The following is a 24,763-nucleotide window of genomic DNA, read 5'->3' as shown; positions in this document are numbered from 1 at the left end:
TCATTTTATGGTCCCTAGTATGACATTTTCTCAATTTCCATGCACGCACCTTACAACTAGTACATTATATACCTCGCGTGCTTTAACCTACACTCACGTGACACTCAAATTCATAACATGGTTATAAAACTCAAGGATTATTACTCTCATTATGCCCCCACTTTGTTACCAGCTCCCTAACTTGGTTTCCCAAATTATCCCTTTATCCTTTTTGGCCCCAAAACTAGTGAGCAAAATTCTTCATGAGAAAGTCATTTTTTTTTCAACTCTACTGTTCATTTTCTCGTCTAATGCTTTTGATTCTTTGTGTCTCTTCTTCTCGTTCTATCATCTTATTTTCGATGGGGAACTCCATTGATAGAAGTCCTAAAAAACGGCAAGCACAAACCAAACAAAATCTTTCATTTGTAAATGAACTTCATGACATAACTGTGAACTGTTTTTCGTTATATCGTTCAAAATGTATTTCGCTAAGAACATGTTTATTTCTGTCTAGGGCTATAAATGAAGCATATGACATCAATAATACAACATTACAATTTAAGGGGAACCGACAGTGTGAAATACAGTTCATAAAACAACATATGATACTAAAACTTGGAAGGATGAGACAGTATTAGTTGTTGTGATTAATAAATTAATTAAAATCACTAATCACATTCTACTTGAATCATTCATTCATGAATCTTGGTTTCATTTCAGCAAACCATATTTATCATCACATGTTTCATGGACCCCAGCTTTAAGCAACTCATTACCTATATGAAAATTTCATCAACCCACATTACTGTCTAGGTTTTTCCTCTAGTCTAACATCTTTTCTCCTTAACAAAAAATTAGAACAGTTTCAAATGCCTAGTCCAATAGATTGACTGAACTGGCTTTGCCGTCGATATTCTCAACAATTTGAATCCTCCTGAGCCCACTGAAATACGTACACAGCCGTTTACACTTCAAACTCTCATAATTTCTTCACATATATATGTATCTACTATAAACAGGAAGTCACAAACTCAGGCTATCCACTAGTAAAATTAAACTAAAAGAATTAGATGCCTTAGAAAAACTTCGATCGCGAGGTTATCATCCTGGACCTGAAACTACATGGATAGCCCGACTTGTCGTTGAATCAAACTAGAGTCGAATTGTATAGAAGTAGAACCTGGAAACTTGATTATACCTGTGTATATTGGCTAACCCAGATGAGATATTCCAATGTCTTGCTTGAAATTCTAGGTTAGCAGTGAGAAAGGGTGCCATCGTTTATCCCTCCCAGTACCACAACATAAGAAGCTTCATAAACTACTCCTATCTGGTTCCTGCTATGTTATGACTCCCGAGTTTTAGAAAATATTAGTTGAATTTCCCGAAAGGTCAAACAAAATAGGACGGATGGAGCACAATTGTTCCATCTTTCTGAGTACCCCCACCTGGTTCCATCTATGTTGTGACTCTGGAGACAACGAATAATCTTGGTGTTTCCCTGATCTAAAAGTGGGAAATGTCTCAGAGAGCCTTTTATTGACTTCAATGAAACGAAATTCATAATCGGGCTTGGCAGGCTCCCCACTGGCACTTTTCTTACTGAGCAAAGAGGGCACCTCAGGTCTTTGGCTTGGGTAATCAATTTATATAAAATCTAAATAATAATCTTTTCGAACGAACAGGTAACTCGTGGTCTTTGGGCGTCCACATGATCGTTCGGACTTGGGCACCCGTGACGGTTATCGAGCTTCTAGGTTTTTCAAAGTCACACCTCAATCTCTCAAATTTATTATAAGCAGGATTTGTTTGGAATTTGGGACTGTCAAGAAGAGGCAAGATATCCCAAACCTCCTGGCTGTCTTCTGATATGGTTTAGATTGAGAACTTTAGCATGAATGATGGGTCGAGGGTGCAATTCGATGTAGGAAAGAAACATAAGACCTGATATCTTGATTCACCAACTCAACCTATTCTCTAAATACTTCATTCTATTTGTTTTCACTAGTCTAGTCTTAAAACAATAAATTTATGCTAAATATTTAGATAGTAAAGCATTGCACAAACAACATTACTCACTACTCGAATATGACTATAAGCACAATTCAGACAATATAGATGTAAGTTAAACCCTAATCAAATTCAATTCGCCATGAAGCATTGAAGTGTTAACAAAATACTGAACCCTATGAGTTCCATTGCCAAAACAAAGGTTCGACCGACCGTGCCAAATAATAACCATAGAAACATGAATAGAATCATCTAAATATCAAGTTTTTCGGGTTTGTTCTTGACTGAAATAAAATTGGAGTTCCCTTAATCTCCAACAATTATTCAAATAACAAGTTATTCATCAAACTTCAAAACTATTCATTCAACCTAGCTATTGAAACAAAACTAGCTAGAACAAATAACAATGACAAACAATGGGCATCAAGATTATAAGCCAACCCAAGTTCAAAAACTCACCAAGTAAATCAAACCCTAAGATTGCCTTGCCATACGCTTCCTTAGCTTCCTATACTTGTGCTTGTTCATCTTCTTTTTCCTTTTCTTCTTCACACTATCAGCCCAGATTGTCTTTGAATCGTCCCCAGAGCCATTAACCTCCTTCTGGACCTCCTCCCCAAGCTCTGGCAGATTGATTCCGGTTAGAGAACTAGGGTTTATGTAATACCCAAATGGGAAACTAGGGTAAAATTGTTGTGTCCTAGATAAAGTGTTTTGGGCATTGTTGGGAAAACCCAAAATAGGGTTTAAGTCAGTGATTTGGTCTGTGGGTTTGGAATCGATGGGTTGAGGTTGATGGAGAAGGAAAGGGGCAGAGAGTTTTGAGGGTATTGGGTTGTTGAAATTTGTGATGATTCTGATTGGTGAAGTTTTATTGAGGAGTTTATGAAGAAGACCAGCCATAGAAGAGATGGGAAATCGAAAGGAATTAAAATTTTAGGGTTTTTTACCTTTCCAATTGTATGATCTGATGATTGTAGAGAAATAAGAAGGGTGCCTTCACATTCCCGCTTTCGGATTTGGGGAAGAACTTGGAGTCGAATAAGAAACTATATCGGGTTAGAGTTCACCCTAGTGGGATTCGGTCTGGACGGGCGGGAAACGGACACTAACTCAATCGGTCCGGGAGGAACGGGTACAAGTCCTAAGTGTCCATTCGGACATCCAGAAAAAACGGGCGGACATTTCGATTTTTCTCCAACAAAGTGCCCGTCCGTGACCGTTTTGATAGTCGGACAAACCGGATATCGGTCGGTCGGGAACCGATCACTAATGAACAAATAAAAAAAATTATTTGAAACTAAAACTGTTTAGTAGCTAAATACAATTTTCTAAACTCCCACTGTACACTTCGAAAAACTAAATGAATACAAAATCAAAAGATAATCATTGAGATTTCTCATGGATTACGATCGGTTATATTCTTCTTCTTATGGATTACGATCGGTGCATTGTGGATTCTTGGTTTATTGATGAGATATTGAGATATTGGAAGAGAGAGACTAGAGATGTAGAGAGGCGAAAACAAGGTTAAGAAAAGTGATTTATAAGATTATATATTTTTACTCTTAAAATCTAGCGGTTGTAGCTAACCCTACCAGTCAAAAAAGCTTAAAATCAATCATATAGGCGGACGGGTATAACGGGTAGGATAAACAGACAGGTGTGGACGAGTTCGATCGGACAGACTATATAAGCGGGCGGCCTCGGTCGGATCGCCCGGTAAGGACTTATGCCTGCTTCGTCTGCTTAAGCTCTTTCGGTCGGGTGGATACGAACCGATTCGGGCATCAGACGGTCACGGACCTTTCGGACTCGGACGGCGTGGGCGGGTTTCGAGTTTCCGGGCCGAAATCCCACCCTACCTTATATACATACCCTCAGACAAAGTGAGCTTTACAAAAAAAAATGACAGACTCGACCCATATGGCTTTCCGCAATTCACAGTTCAGCGAACCAGAATCATCCAAAATACAAATTACAGCAAGCCACATATAACCTCTGTTTAGAGTTTGAGCGATTTTCATTGTTCTCTAGTATTTTACTTTTTTTTTCGCAATGTGAAGAAGTAGATCCTTGTTAAGAACCATGTCAATAATTAGCGAGAACAAAAACTAGGGTTGATCGCCTCAACTCTCAAGGGCCATGAGGCATCTTTGTATGCCATATATTATGTACTCACATCCCATTTCGCAAGAGTCGTCGGATCAGTACTTGGCCTCTAGACGTGTATAAGATATAGGTATTAAGTACATTAATTTCTTTGTTCACATACATAATACACACGACACATTATCGTGCTTGAATATTTGAATTGAATGTCAATATTGTTCGTAACAACCAAATAATTGATCTTTTTTTTCTTTTTTGTGCTCATCTAAAGGGATAACGAGCCTACTGGCTATACGACCATTTGGATTAATACTAAGCCCAAGTCTGGTACAATATTTTGATACTTTAGTTTTTTTTTTTTGTTGAAAGTATTTTGATACTTTAGTTGCTTCTTCATATGATATCTCACACATATTACACCATCTATATGAGGCTAAGCGGTATTATGGCTACCAACCAAACAATTCACATTTTTTCTTCTTTTTTGTGCACAATTCGAAGGGAATTGTGAATCCACACTAGCCTTTGGATCAATAGTTAGGTCTCGTACCGATATAAGGTCGCACCGTGTAAATTAAGAGAGAAAAAAGCTTTGGCTAGTGGGGCTTGATACTGTGATATGGGACATGACATATATTTTATGATCTCCTTTTTTTTGTTGTTGAAAGATATTTTCCCATTTATGATCTCTTATTTTTTTGTTGAAAACCATTTATGATCTCTTAGCATCTGATTTCTTCCTTGTTGGCAAGAATGGTGAATAGTTAAAGAGGTCCTCTTTAACCATCAGTGGAAACCTTACCTTGTTTGAAAGTAAAACCTAGAAGAATGGTGGCAAAAAAGAGAGAAGATGTGAAAGTTGATGGTAAAGCTTCCTAAGATATGAATCAAGTTACTTTAGGTTGTATTATTTGATTGATATCTTCTTCTAGGGGAAAAAAAAGATATATGCTTAAAGTAAATCTAAAATTAACCTTCCCATTAAAAGAGAAAACGGAAAACTTATTGGCTTATGGTTATGTCTGAGACTTGGAGCTCATGATCATCTAGTTATGTTATCATTTTTAAATTCAAAACTCACTTACAATACATATACCCAAAATATAGAATTTGCTGTATATTTTTCTTCAGTAATAATATAACACGAAAATTCGCCTATTAATTGGGTAAATCTACTACTCTGTGACGATACCCGACTACCAGTTCCATTGGACATTTACATTCTTCACAAATGATAGTCGCTTCATCAGTGACATCTTCAACAAAGTGGAGAGCATTACAACTATAACAAGGATCGGTAAAAACCGAAGGAGGTTCAAGAGCACTTGTAATGGCTCCAATGAAACCAACCTTATCTATGTTTTCACCCCACACTTGAAAAAGCTTCAAAACTTCTGAAACTTTTCTTCCTTGAAGTTGCAATATGTCAGTCAATGATCCAAACAAGGCCCAACACTTCAAGTTTTCATCAGAAGTCATCACAGAAACCACAGTTTGCAGAAGATGATCATCAAAATCTGCACCAGCCTTCTTCTCAATTCGCTTGAGTTTTGATCTTCTTATACTTTCTAAATGAAGCCAAAAGAATTGCGTCTTCGGGTAAGAGAGATAACCACTTAATCTTTCTCGAACTATAGTGGATATGATGTTGTTTACGTGTGCTTGATCGCTAGGCCTCCTCGTTCCAACATAAATAAAGTTTACATCCACACCTGCATTCTCAAGCTCCCCTCCCATTCTAGTGAGCTCCCTTATCCACTCTAAGCTTGTGCTTCCGTAAAGGCATATGTTTCTCCCTTCTTCTAGCTGGAATGATTTTCATGTTACGAACATAAGTGAGAATAGTTCCACATGGACGAAAATGAATCTACTAACCGATACCGTGATATCTAGGGTCACTCGCTCATTGCTAATTGGTCTTGAGTTGGAAACTCACAAATTTAATGTGGTGCCAAAGCTAGGCAAGCAGGTGATAGGCCAAGGGTCACATGTGCTCCACATCACGCAATTAAAGGGCAGGGTGTGTGGGAATAGTCCCACATAGACCAGGAAAAGGGGTCTCATAGCAAACACGATGATATCTAGGCCCCAACAAACATGAAACGTCCATAGTTATTAAGTTCGTATCAGAATACCTGCTTGGATAAGAGGAGATCGACCTTGCCAACTATAATTTGCATAGACCCATTAACTTCTTCCCACAGTTGTTCTTCTCTTGAAACCGAAAAAGGGTAAGCGGCCACACCCCAGATGTATACCATATCGATTGCATTTGAGGAAGTAATCCTGCCATTTTGATCCAAAACTACCATTACTGGTTCATCCACAAAGCCAGACACTTGCTTGAGGTATTTTATAACTGCTGAGTTGAGTAGCCATGGCTGGCGGATCGAGTACCATGGTAAGGCGCTCGATAAATGATCAAAAACTTTCTCTTCCTCGTCAGTCCATTTAGTTGAAGATGAAATAGGTACCCAAATGAACTCATATTTTACCTCCGATTCGTTTTGGCCGGTACAACTTCTGCATGTCTGTTGCACGAGGAAGAATAACTCCTCAACGGGGAGGATTTCTGGCTTTGAGAGTAAGAGTACCACTACCTTGTTTACTAGTTCAGACACCCCAAGCTGTACACATAAATGCCCTATAATTTTAGAAGAAGACATAAATAATCTAAACTAGCAAAAGGCAATCAATCAACATTTGACGATAATTTTAGAACATTTTGTAGTTGAAAACGAACTTTTGCTTGTGATGAACAATCCTTGAATGGCATATCGTCCTTGAGAGAGAAGAATGTACTAAGTACTTCCTGGTTATTTGTGTGGGCTTCCTTCCGAAACAGATCTATTAGTTTCATCTGCAACTTATCCTCTGAGTAACATATAGAGATGATAAGTTCTTATACTTATTGCACAATATTACTAGCTATAACGATTCGATAGCCGTCAATTACCTATTCGGAGATGACATTTATCTACTTGCCTTCGCAATTTACGGCATATTCCGCTCATCTTATAAACTAGGCTCGATAGTTCAAGTGTAGCCATGGTGGTTGAACCCCTGTAATGAAAATGTAGTATACGAATCGTGAGAGGCCAGGTGATTAAATCTCTCAATTCAATGAACTAATGAATTGATAAAAGATTAGAAAATGCATTAAACCGTCAAATTCAAAGTTAGGGAAGGGATTAAGAGGAACATGCACTTGCTGGTCATGATTCATGGCTATCAAGTCTGCGAATATAGAAGAGCAAGTCAAGGTACTCCGAAGAACCCAATAGGCAGCTACATAGATCTGAGACTTTGTCGACGATATCTCCTTGCTGTCTAGTTTAATGTCTTTCAGTAATAGCATTCCTTCAAACTCGATAACACACTTTGTTACATCCACCATGGCCTTAACTAACAAACTCAAGGCCTTCAATCTAGGCTTCAAGATATGCAATTTTGTATAAGGCAATTGCTTGAGCATTGTAATCGACACAGCCAGTGGATTGATTGGGTATAGCTGAATTAGGAGACAAATTTCGCCATAGCTTGTTGCAAATGCGGCAAGTGCCATGACTACCTTTGCATCCCATGTATACTTTCCCAATAAATCGAATAAGGTCATCGTTCTCGTGTGTAGATCCTCATCTCCACAACATTTAGACACTATCTGCATTTCAATGTATAGATATTAAGGAGTTGGTTTCGGCTCACTACTTGGAAACCTCACCTATTAAATACATTTTTTTTTGTTGGTACAGGTTCTTAAGTGAACGTATCATTAAGAAAAAACTTTATGACTTTTGCAAAGAACCGACGAGTGATCAAGAATACCTCACATGAGACCTTATGAATGGTTTTCCAAAGTTCGTCATGAGAACCAACCACCTCATTACTGCATAATAAGGTTTCAGCAAGTGTTTGAGAAACCTACAAAACTCTTCGAAGTTAAGTCTCTATAATGTCCTGATATCAAAGTACCCGAAAATATGTAATCTATAAGGTAAGATTGTTCATATAGCAATGTCCTATATATATATATATCATGTACAAACACATATAGTAAGACATGGGTATTGAATACATACAGAGGAGGTTGTCGTAGCGTAACACATGACATTCTCCATCCTCCGAAGCAATGTTTGAGAGTCGACATGACGACCATCGGGATCATGAAGTAGTAGAATCTTCTTGATGATCAAGAAGTCATCTTCTTCGACACCGAGCATTTCCTAAGTAGGTAACAATGCAGCAACAACTTGTTCTGGTTTGGTATACACTTTACATACATATTAGGAAGAATGAACCCTTCTGTTTTTATGTTAGGTTCCTTCATATACTTGCCTACTCCTATTTATGTAAAAACTCTTTATCCAAGAGTCAAGTTGCATGTGAAGGAATCTACAACTTTGAGTAAAGAAATAAAAACCCGAGTCTTCTGAATCAATCATGTTTCTTGAGTAGTATTTGTCTCTTTTTAGTAAGATCTGAAATCTGACTCAAAGTACTCGACTCATATTTCGTAATGTTTGTATTTGTCAAACTCGTGACTGTCTCTTTCTTTTGAATGACACATTTGCACTATTATTTTTTGGTCTATTCGAGTCAGAAAGAAACATATACCCCCTCATAACACCATTATCTAGTATAGTTAGTTTAGTTAATAGTTACAATCTAATACTTACATAGAGCTAAAACAAGGTTTAGGGTTTAATCATGGAAAAATGCTAGAACCCCTAAATTTGAAATCACCAACTACATCCTTGATAAATGCATATTTGAGAAAAAAAAATGGGAAGCTGAAAAAAGGAAGGAAAAAAAAGTGAGTGTCATTAGGTTCTCTAGTGAGTAAAAATGAAGATATGATGTTGGTTTGGGTAGTCTAAAGGAAGACACTTTGAACTGTGAATAATGATATCAAAATTGACAATAGTTTGATTTGATATTGTTCTTTTCTATAGATGGAAGATCTAAGTAGGACTCATTGTGGGTAGCAAAGAGCAAAGCTATTTGCTTTAACTGCCTTTTCATTTTATCATAATTGGACCTTATGTCCATAAAATGTGAATTTTAGGTACCTTGCTTGGGGAGATGAACGTGAAAAAAGGCCATTGTCCCATCATAATAGAGGTTTCTTTTTGTTCACGGAATGTTCTTTTACAAAAAATAAGTCACTTAAAAGAATCACAAGGAGTAAAAATAGAGTAGAATCTAGAAAAGTACAAGGGGGTAATGCAATGTGGGGCTAAGTTCATGGTACCGTACCATATGGTACAGTCTCTTGTTTCATACTTCAATGTGCTGCAATGGGTCATGAAGTGTATTTAAACGAACAGTGTTATGTCAGGTGTATAACATGTTTTTAATGTCGGCATGTTATCAGATTGACATGATTTGCAATGAACACTTAAAATAAAGTGTGGTAAACTTATCCCCCGTGTTCTGAAACGAAGAACAAATATATTGAAGAGGGCTAAAACGTGAAAACGCTTGTTTGGGTACTTCCCAAAATTTTAAAGTGAAATGTAACAGGACATGGGGATACATGTAATTATAAAAGAAACATGAAAATTTATGTAAAGAGCTTTTCAAAACACGGGGGTTTCAATAATTCTCCCATACATATATGATCCGTCAAAGAAGTTTGGTTTGGGAAGTATCGAAACAAGTGTTTTAACCCTCTTCAGTATATGTGTTCTTCGTTGGAGACGTATATCATCATCTGTAAACACTACAAGCACGGGCGGAACCATGTGAAGACTGACCCAAGGCCCAAGCTATCTGAGTTTCGTAATTTTTTCAAAAGAGTGGGATGATTTGGGTATTTCACCTGTTTTAATTTAATTTTATTTTTAATTTGAGGACGGGCAAGAGAGGGAGCGTGTTTTTAACTTGTCAAATCGACAACAACAGCAAGGAGGAGGCGACCAAAGCAAGTGAAGTGAGCAACTACTTCTTCTTCTTCTAGGGTTTATCTTTAATCCCCACTTTCTCTCTCAAGGATCCGGTTCAACTTTCAATTTTAGGGATACCCAGATTTTTGGTGAGCTCACAATACTTGATTTGATTCTAGCCACATTGATGTGTAATTAGGTTGTACACCAACTGTTTGATGAATTTCCTCTTTTAATTTTTTGTTTTGCAGACCATTTGAGATGGGCGGAATAAAATTGGAACTTCCTTGCCCTAAAATTATTGATGGAGTAACTGCAGATCCTGAGCCAAACTGGAATTTGGATTCTCTTATATCAGAATTGAATTCCTTAGAATCAAAATTGAATGGCTCTTCTACTTCACCTAATGTACATTTTACTAAAAAACCTCTTCGGTATGAAAAATTCAACCCTGTTTGCTTTTTCTCTTTATCATGTAATGCTAATTTTCATGTTTTCTCTTGTTTTTCTCATTTTTGATATTCTTCGTAATTTCTCTTTAGAGAATTTCCCAATGTGAAGGGTTGTAGTAGGAATCAGAAAGCTTTTGTAATGCGGCTATCTGATGATGAGCTAGACGAGATAGTAAGCGATGAGGAGGATCGACGTTTGGGTTTTGGCACAAGATTCTCTTGTAGTGAACTCTATACGAGGTATTTTTTTTTGGATACCCATTGACTGATTGTCCATGAATTTGGAAAAAGTCATAAACTTCATTTTTCAAAAGAATGTTAAGAATGGGAATGTATTGATCAGTAGGTTTTATTTAAGGTTCTTCACATTTTGGTTAAAAATAGAAGTTGGAACTAAGAAAAAACACAAATAATGTTTGTTTCCGTAGTAGATTAATGGGTCGCATCTGATTGGTCATTCATGTTCAATTAGTAATCTAAATTTTAGATAAGCTTTTCTAGTCTCATTAGTTTCTTCCTTTTAGTGACTCTGATAACTCTGAGGATGACTTGGCTCTTGAACAAAGCCGGGTTCAGTTGATGGATCAAGTAGGTTTGCTTGATGGTGTATTATCGGAATGGGACCATGAACATAAGCAAGAGATTAAGGTACTCGTTGTGATATTCGTTTTTTTTTTCTCACTTTTTAGCTTGTTATGGGGTCAAGCTGTAATTTTTTTTATATCTTAAATTATATTTCGTTTGCATTTTGATTATCATGTCTCTGAAGTTACTTCTGGTGTTACCATTTAATAATTCACTTAAAAAAAGATAAATATTGTTTAAATGCTAAGAAGTTTCCTAGTAGGCTTGGATCTTAGTTGGGACATCAGCATATGGTAAGACCTTGATGATTCAATCCTTCCCTTTGTTTCCACACACTTGATGTCAACATTTATCTGTCTTTATTCCTAAATTCTTTCATTTTACGGTGCAAGGATCAGCATGAAAATTTCCTTCTAAAGTCATGTAGGATTTCATTTTCCCCTCTTCGTCGTCCTGCTTACGAGATTACCTTTTACAGTTGAATTTCATCTAGCTCTCTAAATTCTAATATTTAAATGAAAATATATGTCAAGCACTGAAGTCAGGGTCTTATACATTCTTACCAGGTTTTTCGTTTATTAGATAGTAGATAGTTGCTGCCTTGTTGATCTGGACAGTTCTATATGATGGTTGTAGATCCTTGGGGAAACATCACACAAATTAGAGTCTTATCCTCAACATCCTTTTATCTTTTGGCAGGAGGAAATCAGGAACAAGATATCTATGCTAGAGACAGATTTGATGAGTGTAAACGAGAGAACAACTTCAGCACTTATCCAAATTGAGAAATACACAGAAGCTAGACGGGAGTTGGACAGAAAATTAGATACTCAGTATTGCCGCAAAATGTAAGATCTCGTCTTTTGTTGCTCCTGTAGCAAACTGTGTTTTTGGCTCTTGAGTGAGGTTAAGTAGTCCTGACAACAAACCCATCGTTCAACTCGACTTAGTTATGCTCCTTATGTCAATATTGGTCCATCTGTCTGAGTGCTTATTTGTTAAAAAAATATTGTTAACTTGTTTACTTATTTGATCTTGTACTTTTTGAATGTGCTCAGAAGTTTTGTTGAAAGTGTCTTGAATATGAGTCAATATCCAACCCGGTTTGCGACTCGCGAAACCGCTTTTAGGGCAATGTTTAATTGTCTGTCGGGCCCTGCGGCCCCGACACAAAATTTTTGCCTGAATAAGCAGGGCTGATCAGCCGGCTGATCTTTATTGTCTGGGAAAGCAGGACTGATCTTTCTAGCCCGCTGCCCGCAAGACAGGGCTTCTGTTAATAATGTGTGTCCATGTAATTTTGGAATTAGAAAGAGTGGCGGTGAGGTGGGATTATGGTTTTCAGTCAGTTATATAAACCGAACCACGAAAATCTCTTGTGTTCTGTGTGATTGTTTATTTTTGTTATACTTTTCTTGGTGGCTTGTTCTTCGTCATTAAAAGTTCATTACGGAAGACTCCTAATGAGGGTTCAGAATCGTGAAAATGTTATCTGTATCAGTGCATGAATGTTCTCCCTTGATGCCTAAATTTGTCAAAGGAGTGATTAAAATAGGTCTTTTTTCCATTCCTATGTTTAGGACATTTATGCTAACATTTGTTTGGCACTATTGAAGTGCGGAAGCACTGGATAACCACTTGATTGCAGTTCAAAGGGATCACGAGCATCGTTCCCAAATTGAAGAACGAAAAATTAGAAATGATGCAGCAGCTTTTGAGGAGGCCAAAAGAAAGGAAAAAGCTCTTCATGAAGAAAGGGTGCGCCAGGAAAATGCTAAAGCAGAAGCTGAGGTTAGTAATAACATTATTTTGCTTTTACATCTTTTGGTATTTCTTTTGTTTTAGGAATTAGGAACTTATCAGAACCACATTTAGTATCTGTACTGTAATTTATAAAGAAACATTTGTGGATGTTAGTTGTACGTCAAGATTGATTTTTGGTATATTCTGTACAGAGTTGAACATTAGTTATCTTTGTTGAGGTGCAGGCGGCAAAAAAGAGGGCAGAAGAAGCACATAAGGCTGCTTTGGAAGCAAAAAGTAGGGCAGACAAAGAAGAAGCAGAAAAGAAAGCGCAAGAAGCTATAAAAAGGGTTTCTGGTGAAGTGGCAGAACCTGTAGTGCATAAGGTGGATGGCAATGCAGGGACTCTAAAAGAAGTAGTGGCTAAGGAATCTGGATTGAATAAAATACAATCAACAGGTACCTGAGAGATCAGTTTTCACATGTCATGAAGTTTAAATCCAATGATCTCAATTTTGTTCTTCTTTATATCATTTTTAATCAGTTCTGACTCTTGACTTTTGTAATTTTAGTATTGAGTACACCTTGTTACATTTGTTAATTAATCATCCATGGCAAAGTTCTTATATCTGAAGCTTATTGGTGTAAACATATAAGGCTAAAGTTTACAATATGATGACAGTTAATTTGGTTAAGGCTGCCCAAAGTGCTCTCAGAATAGAGGCAGAAAGACTCCAAAAGTTAAAGGAATTCGAGGATAAGAACCAGGCTTTCAAATTGAGTCTCAGTAAGGTAAAATCAAGACATGTTGTTGCGAGTCTTCCTTTTTCCAAATTATTTTGCTTTGGTGCTTCATATTTAAATCTGTTCTTTTTCTGTAGTTGTTTTTGTGGATAACTTAACAGTCTATTTTACTTTACCATTACTTTTTCTATCAAATTTTAATATAGAGTGCTAGATTTCCTCAATTTTTAGTAATAATGTGATCTCACTTAAGTTCCTTGTCAAAAGTAAGCAACTATCTAGTCTATTTGTATTGCCTATCTGATTCATTTTCAAATTCATAGAAGTTGGGTCTTTGCTAATGTACTTCCGATGGATCTTCTGGTCATAATGGTTCATTTCTGGGTGCAGGATTTTCGTAGCTATGAGCTGCAAATTGCTCGGCGTATAAAGCAAATAGCTGGGAACAAAGAGAATGTTAGGTAGGCGACATCATTCCCGACTCCATGAATCCAGTTTCTGTTTTTCTCCTATTCATTTTTATACCATACTTCTTCTCTCTATTCTGTAGAGCAAAATCAAGTGAACTCATTCAAATTATGAGAGATCCTCAGTGTCCTCAATCCATAAGTGTTGCTATGTTTGCAAAGAAGGTATTTATGCAGCTTTTTTGTTTGAAACTTTGAGTACATTACGCACTGCCTGTTAGATCACATACTATTATATGCTTTTTTAGTTCCGTATGGGTTCTATGTATGCTTCTTGGTTCTTTTTACCTCTAAGAATACCTAGTCATGTCTTTAGAAGATAAAGATAATACTGAAAATCTTTATGTGTAAAACATATGCTTAGAAATAGCTTTATCTCATTCTCGTACAGGTTGTCGCTCAGTGCTCGACCCAGAGTGCAAATTTTAACAGTACTGCATTTGCCTGTGGGCACGTCATTGTTCACGTTACCTCTCAGGTATTCTTATTTATTCATAATTACCCAGACAACGGAATATCTTTAATTGTTCTATGTATTTCTCTAAAACTTAGATCTTCTATTAACTTATTGTTTCTGAATACAGGTTCCATTTGCAATGGATCTTCTTCTTGCGGAGTTCCATAGAGCGTGTATATACACTGTTCCGAAACATGTCCTCTACTCAGAAGTAAGTCATTTTCCCAAAAGCAAGTTTGGTTATGCTTCATTTACCTCGAGAATAAACTCTAGATGAGCAAACTCATTATTTACATCGCTTCAGCTTACTATATTTAACTAAACAAGACCCGTGAAGCATCATTTGTAAAATATATTGTTTTCCTGTTTGTTTATGCCAATTTGGCTGAAATCTTTGAAGTGCTTGACATGTAATGTGACACCTCATTCGCTGTATTATCTATTTACCAGTTTAATATCATTCATTCACCTGTGTGGGTGGATCCAAGAAAGAGTTTTACTGTGGGAACCAGATTTAAAAAGTGCAGTTGTGCACATAACTTGCTGATCTGGAAATGGCTCTTCTGAATTTTTGAACTTCGCTGTTTTTTCTTTATCTTTTTCAGACTTCAATATCTAGAGAAACATACTACAAAATGATGGGATATCGGGAAGAAGATGGGAAGACTGAAAGCACTGAAAGTTTTCTAGAAGGAGTGAAATCTTATATGAAACTTTACGGAGCACTAGTTCAGGTTAGCCACTACTGTCTGATCGAAGCTACACTTGCTAAATATCTAATTCAAGGAGGATAACTGCCTCTTATTCTTTGTTTTCATCGACGTCCTATAACCTCGCTATGCTGCTTATTATTGCAGACTGAAGTCGATAATATCCAAAACCCACATGGTCTAAAGGAAGGATGGGCATGGCTAGCGAGGTTACTAAATGCACTTCCAGCTAACATAAATACTGCTGTTGCTCTACAGGCATTCTTGCAAGTAAGTTGATCCAACAAAACAAAGCTAATAAGATAGCATTTGATGTCCTTTGACTCTGATATAATGGTTGCAAAGTTTTCAAGAACTCATCTAGATCTCGTGTTTTCCAGATGGCGGGTTTTGGTCTCTACAGAAAATACAAGTCTCAGTTCACGAAGATCCTAAATCTCGTCTCTCGTGACTTTTTGACTGCACTAGAAGCCAAAAAAGATCCAGACCTTAATCCAGTTATGATGAATATCAAGACTTATATTGACACGAAGGAATACCTCAAGGAACCAGAAGGACGCCGCCTGCTAACATCTTTACTATCGGAAATGGAAGTGCCTGAAGATAATTACTATCAGCAGCCGTTTAATTCATATCGCAATTACTAATAAAAATGAACCTACTATAAGATTTTTTCCAGTAAATGTATCACAGAAATGTAACATTTTGTTGTTTATGTTCTTAGAGTAGCTAGATATAGAAAAAAATATCTTTACCAATTCAATGTTGTAAACTGTTACAGTACAATAACTGAATCAAGTTTTTGAAGTTGCATGATTCCCTGCAGAGTTATGTTCGTCTTTGAATGATTTGGTCCGAAGTTACAAAATGAAATTCAGCCAATTTTGTAAATTTCATCTTAAATAACTCATTTTATCACTTCTCTTTCTTATTCATATATACCATCAAAGAACTTAAGAACATAACTTTTTCTTCATTTCCCTTATATTGATGCATTTGAGTACAGATTTGCAGTTTCAGGTACCAGGTACAAGGGGAATTTCTTATGCGTTGTGAGCCCCGACTTCTCTTTCAGATCCACATCTTTACTTTCCATCCCAGGAGGCAGTTCCCAGTCAAAGCAGTACAGAAGGTTTGCAATAACTAGCTCAATTAGTACAACGGCAAAGTTAATACCAGGGCAACTCCTCCTTCCAAATCCAAATGGTATGAACTCAAAATCTTTGCCTTTAAAATCTAAATTATTATCTAAGAATCTTTCTGGTCTAAATTCTTCTGGATCTTCCCAATAGTTTGGATCCATAGATATTGCTTTCGCGTTAAAGAAAACCCTAGTTTTTGCTGGAATATAGTATCCGTTTATTGTGCAGTTGTCTGTTGTTTCCCTAGGAACTAGTAATGGAGCCGGCGGATGTAGTCTCATCGCCTCTTTTATCACTAATTTTAAGTATTTCAGTTTAGAAAGATCGCTTTCTTCTACCACGCCCTTATTCCCCACGGTATTTCTCACTTCGTTTTGTACTTTGTTCATCTCTATCGGATTTCTAGTTAGTTCTGTCATTGCCCATTCCACTGCAGCAGAAGATGTATCACTTCCAGCAATAAACATGTCCTGCAAAGCCCGTGCCGATGTTAGTGAGTAAAAAACAAAGCAAGGACTGAAATAAAGAAGAAGAGAAGAAGAAAACTAGATGCAACTAACCGTGATTATCCCCTTAATTTGATCTCTACTGAGGGTGATACCTTGTCCAGGATCTTTCTGAATTCTTATTAATACATCAACTAGATCTTCGAGTTCAGGGTTGGATCTCTGGGAATAAAGGTGTTCGTCTATTACTTTGTCATAGAAATCATCTAATTCCTGAAAATTCTTCTCCAATTTTGCATTTAACCCATCAAACTTGTGAATCCAAGCCAGCCATGGGAAGAAGTCTGCAGTACTGAATCCAGCTAACAAGGCCATAGTTCCATGGAAAATTGTCTGCAATTCATTAACTCCATCACCCTCGTACTTCCTACCAAAAGCAACTCGACAGATCACATTATTCATAAAACAAAGCGCCATCTCAGTTAGATTAACAGGAACAGATGAAGAAGATGACGAAGAAGTAGATTTGCGGATTGTATCCATCATAATAGCAATTTCTTCTGCTCTTACAGCTCGAGACGAGGCGACTCTCTTGGCACTCAACAGTTCTAAGATCGTTATCTTCCTGATCTGTCTCCAGTACTCACCATAAGGAGCAAAAGTTATATCGACGCATCCATAGGAAAATTTCTTAGCAGAATAAAGTTTGGGTCTTCCAGAGAAAACAAGATCATGAGCTCTAAAAATCTCTTTTGCAATATCAGCAGATGAAACCACCAACGTTGGAATAGAGCCTAGTTGAAGAAACATCACCGGCCCAAATTCATTGGAAAGCTTCAGAAGTGATCGATACGGCAACTCATCATCAAGCTTGAGGAGATTTCCAATAAGAGGAAGCCTTCTTGGACCTGGTGGTAAGTTTTTTCCTGCAACTTTGTTCCTTCTAATCAACACTAGTATCAAAGGTGGAGTGATGATAACAAGAAACAAGATCAAGAGGTAGACGATACCCATTTCTTAGTTTATGTGGTTTCAGCAGAAAAGTTGGTTTGATATAAAGCTCTATGTATAAATGAAGGTTAGCAAGTTCTTCAAAATTGGGTTTTATCTGTTGTGATGGAAGATCTGTCAATGTGGTCAATTTGGGTACTCAACTTATGCACTGTTCGGTTCCAAAGTGTTATCTTTGACTGATATGGATGCCAATTAAAAATCATAGAAATGAATGAAACATTTATTTTGTTATTCAAGAAGCTTCACTGTCCATGTCTTCATATGATTAATGGTTTTTTTTTTTTTGATGAGAAACATATGATTAATAGTTGGTAATGTGGGGACAAAATATCAAGACTGTAAAGAATCCCAACTGGAATTTTTGTTATGGCCTTGCTACCCACGCCTAAGTATGAAATTTTCTTTCTACCAGAGATTTCACGAGTCTATCCCTAAGACCTGAGAACTTACTAAGTTTGAACTTACCAATATTATCATCTCTTATGTTGCACAAGAATAGGTTAGAAAAATTATACTAGCAAAGTTTCATGACGAAAGCTCCACGAGTTTATACTAACCAAGCTTATAGTTCGATTTATGGCTCAGGCTTTAGGTATCCCCTGAGTTATTAGACCTCTATGGTTTGTTTGGACTTTATGTGAATCACTCTCATCAGTTTATTAACCAAATAGTAGACATATCCACATCCTGACAGGGTAATGTTTGAAATAGAAGCCCTACCTCATTGAAATTCAGTAATATCACAATAAAAATGTTATCTAGTTTTTTTTTTATGAAATCTAGTTGATAAAGTTAAGAAACCTCTTTACCAAAAAAGAAAGAAAGATAAAGTTAAGAAAACCAACAAACAAAGTTATTTATTTTAAGTTGAAGTTTGACACTACATTTCTATAATTCTGATGCTATCTGTATCGTCAAACTCTTAAGGGTCCGTTTGATACGTGTGAAAATATGAGTAAGAAAGTTATATTTTCAAAAAAATCAGTTTTCTGCTGTTTGGTTCGCCACTTTGGGTAAGAAAATCGATTTCCTAAGAAAAAAAAAAGTGTGCAAATGGACTAATTTTTTTTTTCCCACCTTTTAGATGGGAAAGTTGATTTCTCACTCTCTCCCTCCTCCCATAACTCTCTCCTCCCGTAACTTTCTCTCTCTATTTATCTCCTACTATAACTCTCTCTGTTCATCTCTGTCCAATTAATAAATAAAACCAAATTAATAAATAAATTGAAATTCTAAAGGCACTCCTTAAATTCTAAAGGCACCCCTTAAATGCTTAACATTTATATATTTGTTAAAGGGCCAACTAATATATAAAATCTAATTAATAAACATTTGTCTAAAGGAACCCCCTGGAATTCTAAAGGCACCCCTTAAGTGTCTAACATCTATATATTGGTTAAAGATCCAATTAACAAATAAAACCTAAATTAAAAGACATTTTCTAAAGTCACTCTTTTTCTCACTTTTTTATCAAACACTTAAAATTTGACTTTGAGGTAAGAAATCTCTTTTCTTTCTAATGGGAAAGAAAGTTGTTTTCTTACCCATATATTTTCTCGCGTATCAAACGGACCAAGTAACAATCAATATTTTTTTCTTATAAAAATAAAATCAATATTTTTGATATCTAGCCGCATGCTCAACATAAAGGCTAAAGGCACCAAAGTAGTGGCGATGGGTCTTTTAAGGGCACGTTGATTAGGTTTTCACGACATACTTTGTGGTGTATTGGAGAAATAAATAAATTTTCCCCGGAAAGGAGAGGGGCAGAGGGCCACACTTATTTTTTTAAGGGCCCCTCTTCTTTTACTCTTCCATCTCCGTCCCTGTCTTTCTTCTTCTCTGTAAGTTTCGGCCAAAGAGGCGGTCCCTTTGTCTGAACTTAAAGAGAGAAAAGTACGGAGAGGGGTAGAAAGAAAAACAAGGAGAAGTCTCCGACCTGAGAGTTGGCTGGCGACTATCTGTCGGTGACATGATTAAGGGTGTATTTGGGAAAAACTATTGATTCTTACCCCTATGAAATTTTGTACCGCGAAAGTTTTTTTTCTCTCTAAAATATGGACATTTTATAGAGGTTAGCATAAATGAGTGATTGGTAGACTGATCTATCATCCATACGTTGTTTGTAACTTAACTAACCAAGGATTGGGTCCTTCTACCCGTAATGACCAATCCGACGACGTTTAGCAAGTTTGAACACACACCTTTCATACACCATCTTCCAATCTTGGACGGTATGGGATTAAAATAAGGAATATTCGAGAAAACTGGAGAGCACGAAAAAGTTGACCCAACCAGAGTTAAAATTTAACTAGAGTTAAAGTAGCTAAAGATAAGGTCAAGTTAGGCATCGGTCAATAATAAACGGTTCCAATTCAATACCGACGAATACGCAAATCTCAACCGTCTCACTTTCCCTTTTTCTCAAATTAGGGTTAGGTTTCTTCCTTCCTCAAAATTTCTCGCCCCTTTTCGTACCTTCTATCACACACACACTCTCTCTCTCTCTCTCTCTCTCTTGAATCTATAATCAATTCGAAAGTTTTGTCTAAGAAATCATGCAGATGGAATATTTGACAGAGTATCCTCACAATCACATGGATCGGCGTCCTCGGAAAAGACCTAGATTAGCTTGGGATCTACCTCAACAAGCATCTAAGGTGAAAATTTATCTTTTTTGATCTTTTATCTCTTTAGATCCTTTGATATTATGAGTTTTTTTGTTAGATCTGATGAGTGATTTATAGGTTTTTTCTGAAAAATGAGGTAAAGTTCGTAAATTTGCTTTTTTTTTTTTTTTTTACGAAGATCTGATCGAATTCACCTGTGTTTGGTTGATTGAAGTAACTCTTTTTACACCTAAATATTGAATTTTTTGTTCATCTGAATGATTAGGCTCATCGGTTGTATCTGTTCATGATATTTTGCAAGTTAATTACTGATCTAATAAATATTTTATTTTGACGAGCTTCCTGGATATTTATGTTGATTTAGATTTGATGTTTGTTTTATCTTTGGAGTTTTCTGTTTAATTGGGTTATATTCGATGAATTCTGTAATTAGATTGATTAGATCTGTTGTTTATGTTGATATGAAGTCACTTCAGTAATAATCGAATTGATAAAGTTGAAGGAATTTATAATTCTGGTGACCTTTTCCTGAATCACTTATCGAATTGATAAAGTTATTGAAGATTAATTTATGTAATTATCGATTTGATCCACGTCTTCTTATGCTTTGTAGCGATGAATTTATCTTATAATTCTTTATATTGCCTGAGATGGTTGTTTTGTTCCAAAAAGTTATTGAACTACTTATTTATTGGTGGGCGTACACTCATCATCTTAAACCATCCTCACGAATTAATTAAGACTTCAAATTTTTTCTAAGAAAAATTTGGTTAAATAACAAATTGTTCGATTAAAATGAATGGCTGTGTGTAGGCTCAGCCAGGAATAGTTAGTGGGCAAGATATTGGAAATGTCACAAGCTATGCACTTTCAAGGACATCAAACCATACTAGTTCTTCTCTGTCTTTTAAGGAAGTTGCTCGAAATGGTTCTCCCCCGTGGCGAGAAGATGACAAGGATGGACATTACATGTTTGCAGTTGGAGATAATTTAACTTCCCGCTGTAATTACACTTAATCACCATTTTCAAATCTTTATGCTTATTCATGGAAATTGAGGTTTCTGGTTTTAAACTAACTCTATTATGTTTCTCATGATCTTCTTTATGATTTTATGTATGGCTATGTGATATTAGTTTTCTACTGAGTTAGCTGTCAGGGTCCATTATCTTGTCTTTTGTTAGAGTTCCATTTGTATTTTGTTAATCTGACATGATCCCAAATTTCTTTATAGTAACTTAGTCTTAATTTTATCTCGAGTTGGTAGCAGTCCATGTCTTCAATAGCGTAGAGTAGTTTTTTAGTGGCCGGTGTAATCCTGGCCTTCAAACGTTTTCCCGACTTCTTTGTTTTGGGAGTGCTAGTATTTACCTTTTCTCGTGCCATTCCGCTTTCTTATGTAATATTCTTTTGTCCAACTGCAGATAAAATCCATGGGAAGATGGGCGAAGGTCAGTTGCTGCACCGAGAAGTCTATTTGATTCTAGTGCTTTTCTTTTCAATTATAAGTGGACTTGTCATGTTTCCTCTCCTAGATAAATATGATCTTCACAATTACTCTGTTTTCTCATGAAAAATCCATGGAAAGATGGTACTAGAAAGCTTTATGTACAGACGATTAAAGTTTGTACACTGTGATCTGTGTTGTTGCAGGAACCTTCGGTCAAGTTTTGGAATGCTGGGACAGGGAAAGAAAAGAAATGGTTGCCATCAAAATTGTCCGTGGAATCAAGAAGTACCGGGAAGCAGCAATGATAGAAATTGATGTACTTCAACTTCTTGCAAAGAATGACCGAACTGGAAGTCGGTGAGTATTACTTTGATAGATTTGAGCTCATATATATCGTCGCTTTTGCTGTTTTTCTTTGTTACTGTAGAAGTTGTAGGTTTTTGTTAGAGGTTAAGCGGGTTTACTCTTTGCAGTTGTGTGCAAATACGGAACTGGTTTGACTATCGTAACCATATCTGTATTGTAAGTATATGATTGATTTTTTGATGGATTAGTTTCCCCAATCAAAATATTTCGGGGGTTAAAACTTGTGAGTGGATTTAAATGGTTCAACAGGTCTTTGAGAAGCTTGGACCAAGCTTATACGATTTTCTACGGAAAAACAATTATCGCTCATTTCCCATTGATCTAGTTCGCGAGCTTGGCAGACAACTTTTGGATTGTATAGCATGTGTGTAGTTACTTCTGCTAAATTCATTTATTTCTTAAATTGAATGATGACAAACTTTTTTTTTATGAACTTCACTGTTACTGTGAGAAACTCATCTTGTTATCCCTTTTGTGAAATAATTTTTATATGGAAGATTTACGACTGTGGATGTATGCGAATGCTTATCTTTTGGTTTCCTATCATTTATTTTGCAGTCATGCATGATTTGCGCCTAATCCATACTGATTTGAAGCCCGAGAACGTATTACTCGTCTCATCTGAGTATGTTAAGATTCCTGACTATAAGGTAAGATAAGCTTTATTTCTTAACATTTTCTATGAGCAATATATCTATTATATGTGCAACTGTCTTTTTTTTTGTTAAGGTCTTCTATCGCTGTCATCCCCTGTCCCACTCCTCAAAAGGATAGTTTATTTCTCATTTTGTATCCTAAAACAAGGTTTCAATTAAACAGGTCTCATCTCGATCCCCCAAGGATGGGGCTTACTTCAAAAGACTCCCAAAATCAAGTGCTCTAAAGGTGATTGATTTTGGTAGCACAACTTATGAGCACCGAGATCATAGCTATATCGTATCGACCCGACACTACCGGGCCCCAGAGGTTATTTTAGGTATGGTATATTGTACACCAACAGATCAATTAAGATCCTCTAATTGATACATTATTGTCTAGATAAACTCTTCCTTTATTATATAGATTTTGTTGTTCTTATTATTGCAGGTCTTGGTTGGAGTTATCCTTGTGACATATGGAGTATCGGGTGTATCTTGGTAGAGCTTTGCTCGGTAAGTTTCCAATATCAAACGTATCTGTTTCTTAGCTTGAAAATAAAAATAAAAATCTGAAGCGGTCCAAAATAATGTGTTTCAGGGTGAAGCACTATTCCAAACTCATGAGAACTTGGAACACCTCGCAATGATGGAAAGAGTACTCGGTCCACTTCCTCCGCACATGTTAAAGAGAGTAGAGTGAGTCTTTTTGTTCCAATGATGGAAATTTGTGTTTTATCCTGCTGTGCCATAATATGAAGACTTAGGTGGCCTTTTTATTCCATTGTTTGAATCTTACTTGGATTCAAACAGACCCAAGATCAGCCCAAATTAGCCATTCGTCCATGTCTGACTTAAACATTGACTCGAGCCATTTCAGCACTCGAATCAGATCTTCTGACTTGAGGAAATAACAAAAACCATCTCCATTCATTCTTCACAAGACATCTGATCTTTTTGTTATTCATTATCTCTTACTGGTGTTTTTTGTCGTCATTTCAGCCGACACGGGGAGAAATATGTAAGAAGGGGTAAATTAGATTGGCCGGAAGGTGCTACCTCAAGGGAAAGCATAAAAGCTGTTCTGAAACTTCCTAGGCTTCAGGTACTGATGGTTCTTTCTCTCGTAATCCTTTGGAATCCAGGTCTTGGTTCTTCCAAATGTTATTAGTAGCACTTCCTTTGTTCTGTCAAGAAGTAGAGTGACCAAGTGTAGCACAATCTTGTTCATGTGCAGAACTTGGTGATGCAGCATGTAGACCATTCAGGAGGGGATCTAATAGACCTATTGCAAGGTCTCCTCCGATACGATCCTTCTGCTAGGATGACGGCTCGTGAAGCTCTCAGGCATCCATTCTTCACCAGGGATTATCACAGGAGGTCTTGAATCATCTATCCGTTCTCTAGTACAGGAATTTGGGTGGTTCTCAAGAGCAACCTTTGAACGAATGTGTAAGAAGAGCAAGAAATGTGGTCCGTCAGTGCTTCCCCATTAATAAAACAATAGTGTGTATAAAGGTTTTTCGTATCTTTTTTTTGTTGATTGGGGGAGGGGAGGTAACTCTTGTTGTAAAAAGAAGCAAGGTTTAGTTGCCTAAGGAGTCTGGCCAGTAACTTGTACAATGGATTTTTTTTTCTATCAAATACAGTTTTCCTGACTATCTATATTCCGTAGTAGTATCAGAATCTGTAGATGAACCAACCATCTGTTTTGTTGTGTCCATCACAATTGCGTTTCAGAGATTCTTTGCCCTTAATACCAGTATCTTGCAAAAAGAAAAACTCTAATCTCTTGCAAATACACTGGATGGCCGGGCTGTGGCTTGCAAATACACAGATGGCAAGGTTGCAAGACTTGTAAACACCGGATGCCACGACCTTGGGACGCCTGGCGATGATGGCAAGGCAGGGACGGGGCTTTGGGGTGCCTGAGT

At 36.8% G+C, this 24,763-nt stretch overlaps 4 protein-coding genes and 1 long non-coding RNA gene across 6 annotated transcripts; 2 read left to right on the top strand and 3 right to left on the bottom strand.

The window, feature by feature from the left end:
• Positions 1–426: 426 nt before the first annotated feature.
• LOC147553360 (uncharacterized) lies at positions 427–3,060 on the bottom strand. The gene is made up of 2 exons (XR_015238354.1): positions 2,452–3,060; positions 427–925 (listed from the first exon to the last, which is right to left on the bottom strand). It is a non-coding gene; the product is annotated as an uncharacterized LOC147553360 (long non-coding RNA).
• Positions 3,061–5,123: 2,063 nt separating this feature from the next.
• On the bottom strand, positions 5,124–9,119 carry LOC147553359 (sieve element occlusion protein). Of its 2 annotated transcripts, none has more exons than XM_086672056.1 (7): positions 8,184–9,119; positions 7,930–8,025; positions 7,311–7,765; positions 7,061–7,167; positions 6,848–6,978; positions 6,240–6,731; positions 5,124–5,910 (listed from the first exon to the last, which is right to left on the bottom strand). In XM_086672056.1, exons 1-7 carry the CDS (start codon positions 8,322–8,324, stop codon positions 5,263–5,265), a joined length of 2,070 nt encoding a protein of 689 aa, XP_086528182.1. In that variant the 5' UTR covers positions 8,325–9,119; the 3' UTR covers positions 5,124–5,262. The 2 variants fall into 2 exon arrangements, with proteins under 2 accessions (XP_086528182.1, XP_086528183.1); XM_086672057.1 differs by having other exon boundaries at positions 7,317–7,765.
• A 525-nt stretch (positions 9,120–9,644) lies between these two features.
• On the top strand, positions 9,645–15,972 carry GLE1 (nucleoporin GLE1-like protein). The gene is made up of 15 exons (XM_086666657.1): positions 9,645–10,138; positions 10,241–10,423; positions 10,532–10,681; positions 10,966–11,089; positions 11,726–11,874; positions 12,643–12,817; positions 13,015–13,228; positions 13,452–13,561; positions 13,904–13,974; positions 14,064–14,145; positions 14,372–14,458; positions 14,565–14,648; positions 15,043–15,171; positions 15,295–15,417; positions 15,528–15,972. The coding sequence occupies exons 2-15, from the start codon at positions 10,251–10,253 to the stop codon at positions 15,792–15,794; spliced, it is 1,938 nt and encodes a 645-aa protein (XP_086522783.1). The 5' UTR covers positions 9,645–10,138; positions 10,241–10,250; the 3' UTR covers positions 15,795–15,972.
• On the bottom strand, positions 15,788–17,898 carry LOC147553357 (cytochrome P450 71A9-like). Its single transcript, XM_086666658.1, has 2 exons — positions 16,850–17,898; positions 15,788–16,759 (listed from the first exon to the last, which is right to left on the bottom strand). The coding sequence occupies exons 1-2, from the start codon at positions 17,747–17,749 to the stop codon at positions 16,130–16,132; spliced, it is 1,530 nt and encodes a 509-aa protein (XP_086522784.1). The 5' UTR covers positions 17,750–17,898; the 3' UTR covers positions 15,788–16,129.
• Positions 17,899–19,623: 1,725 nt separating this feature from the next.
• On the top strand, positions 19,624–24,490 carry LOC147553356 (serine/threonine-protein kinase AFC2-like). Its single transcript, XM_086664968.1, has 12 exons — positions 19,624–20,409; positions 21,193–21,382; positions 21,803–21,829; positions 22,032–22,185; positions 22,302–22,350; positions 22,444–22,558; positions 22,753–22,844; positions 23,014–23,170; positions 23,281–23,345; positions 23,431–23,528; positions 23,832–23,934; positions 24,067–24,490. Exons 1-12 carry the CDS (start codon positions 20,308–20,310, stop codon positions 24,214–24,216), a joined length of 1,302 nt encoding a protein of 433 aa, XP_086521094.1. The 5' UTR covers positions 19,624–20,307; the 3' UTR covers positions 24,217–24,490.
• Positions 24,491–24,763: the final 273 nt, after the last annotated feature.

Source organism: Eschscholzia californica, unplaced genomic scaffold, assembly GCF_041429995.1.
Source record: "Eschscholzia californica isolate CP2 unplaced genomic scaffold, dmEscCali1.0.p SCAF_3, whole genome shotgun sequence".
NCBI lineage: Eukaryota > Viridiplantae > Streptophyta > Magnoliopsida > Ranunculales > Papaveraceae > Eschscholzia > Eschscholzia californica.
This window is presented reverse-complemented; position numbering and strand designations above follow the sequence as displayed.

What these genes read in the sequence shown, in the direction of transcription:
- GLE1 (XM_086666657.1), top strand. Translation starts at nt 10,251, where the DNA reads ATGGGCGGAATAAAATTGGAACTTCCTTGCCCTAAAATTATTGATGGA. An exon ending in TTGCTATGTTTGCAAAGAAG is followed by an intron (nt 14,146 to 14,371) that starts GTATTTATGCAG and finishes ATTCTCGTACAG; the next exon opens with GTTGTCGCTCAGTGCTCGAC. An exon ending in AACATGTCCTCTACTCAGAA is followed by an intron (nt 14,649 to 15,042) that starts GTAAGTCATTTT and finishes TATCTTTTTCAG; the next exon opens with ACTTCAATATCTAGAGAAAC.
- LOC147553359 (XM_086672056.1), bottom strand. Translation starts at nt 8,324, where the DNA reads ATGCTCGGTGTCGAAGAAGATGACTTCTTGATCATCAAGAAGATTCTA. An exon ending in TTCATAAGGTCTCATGTGAG is followed by an intron (nt 7,766 to 7,929) that starts GTATTCTTGATC and finishes ATTGAAATGCAG; the next exon opens with ATAGTGTCTAAATGTTGTGG. An exon ending in ATGAATCATGACCAGCAAGT is followed by an intron (nt 7,168 to 7,310) that starts GCATGTTCCTCT and finishes TTTTCATTACAG; the next exon opens with GGGTTCAACCACCATGGCTA.
- LOC147553356 (XM_086664968.1), top strand. Translation starts at nt 20,308, where the DNA reads ATGCAGATGGAATATTTGACAGAGTATCCTCACAATCACATGGATCGG. An exon ending in TACCTCAACAAGCATCTAAG is followed by an intron (nt 20,410 to 21,192) that starts GTGAAAATTTAT and finishes GGCTGTGTGTAG; the next exon opens with GCTCAGCCAGGAATAGTTAG. An exon ending in TGAAACTTCCTAGGCTTCAG is followed by an intron (nt 23,935 to 24,066) that starts GTACTGATGGTT and finishes GTTCATGTGCAG; the next exon opens with AACTTGGTGATGCAGCATGT.
- LOC147553357 (XM_086666658.1), bottom strand. Translation starts at nt 17,749, where the DNA reads ATGGGTATCGTCTACCTCTTGATCTTGTTTCTTGTTATCATCACTCCA. An exon ending in AAATTAAGGGGATAATCACG is followed by an intron (nt 16,760 to 16,849) that starts GTTAGTTGCATC and finishes CGGGCTTTGCAG; the next exon opens with GACATGTTTATTGCTGGAAG.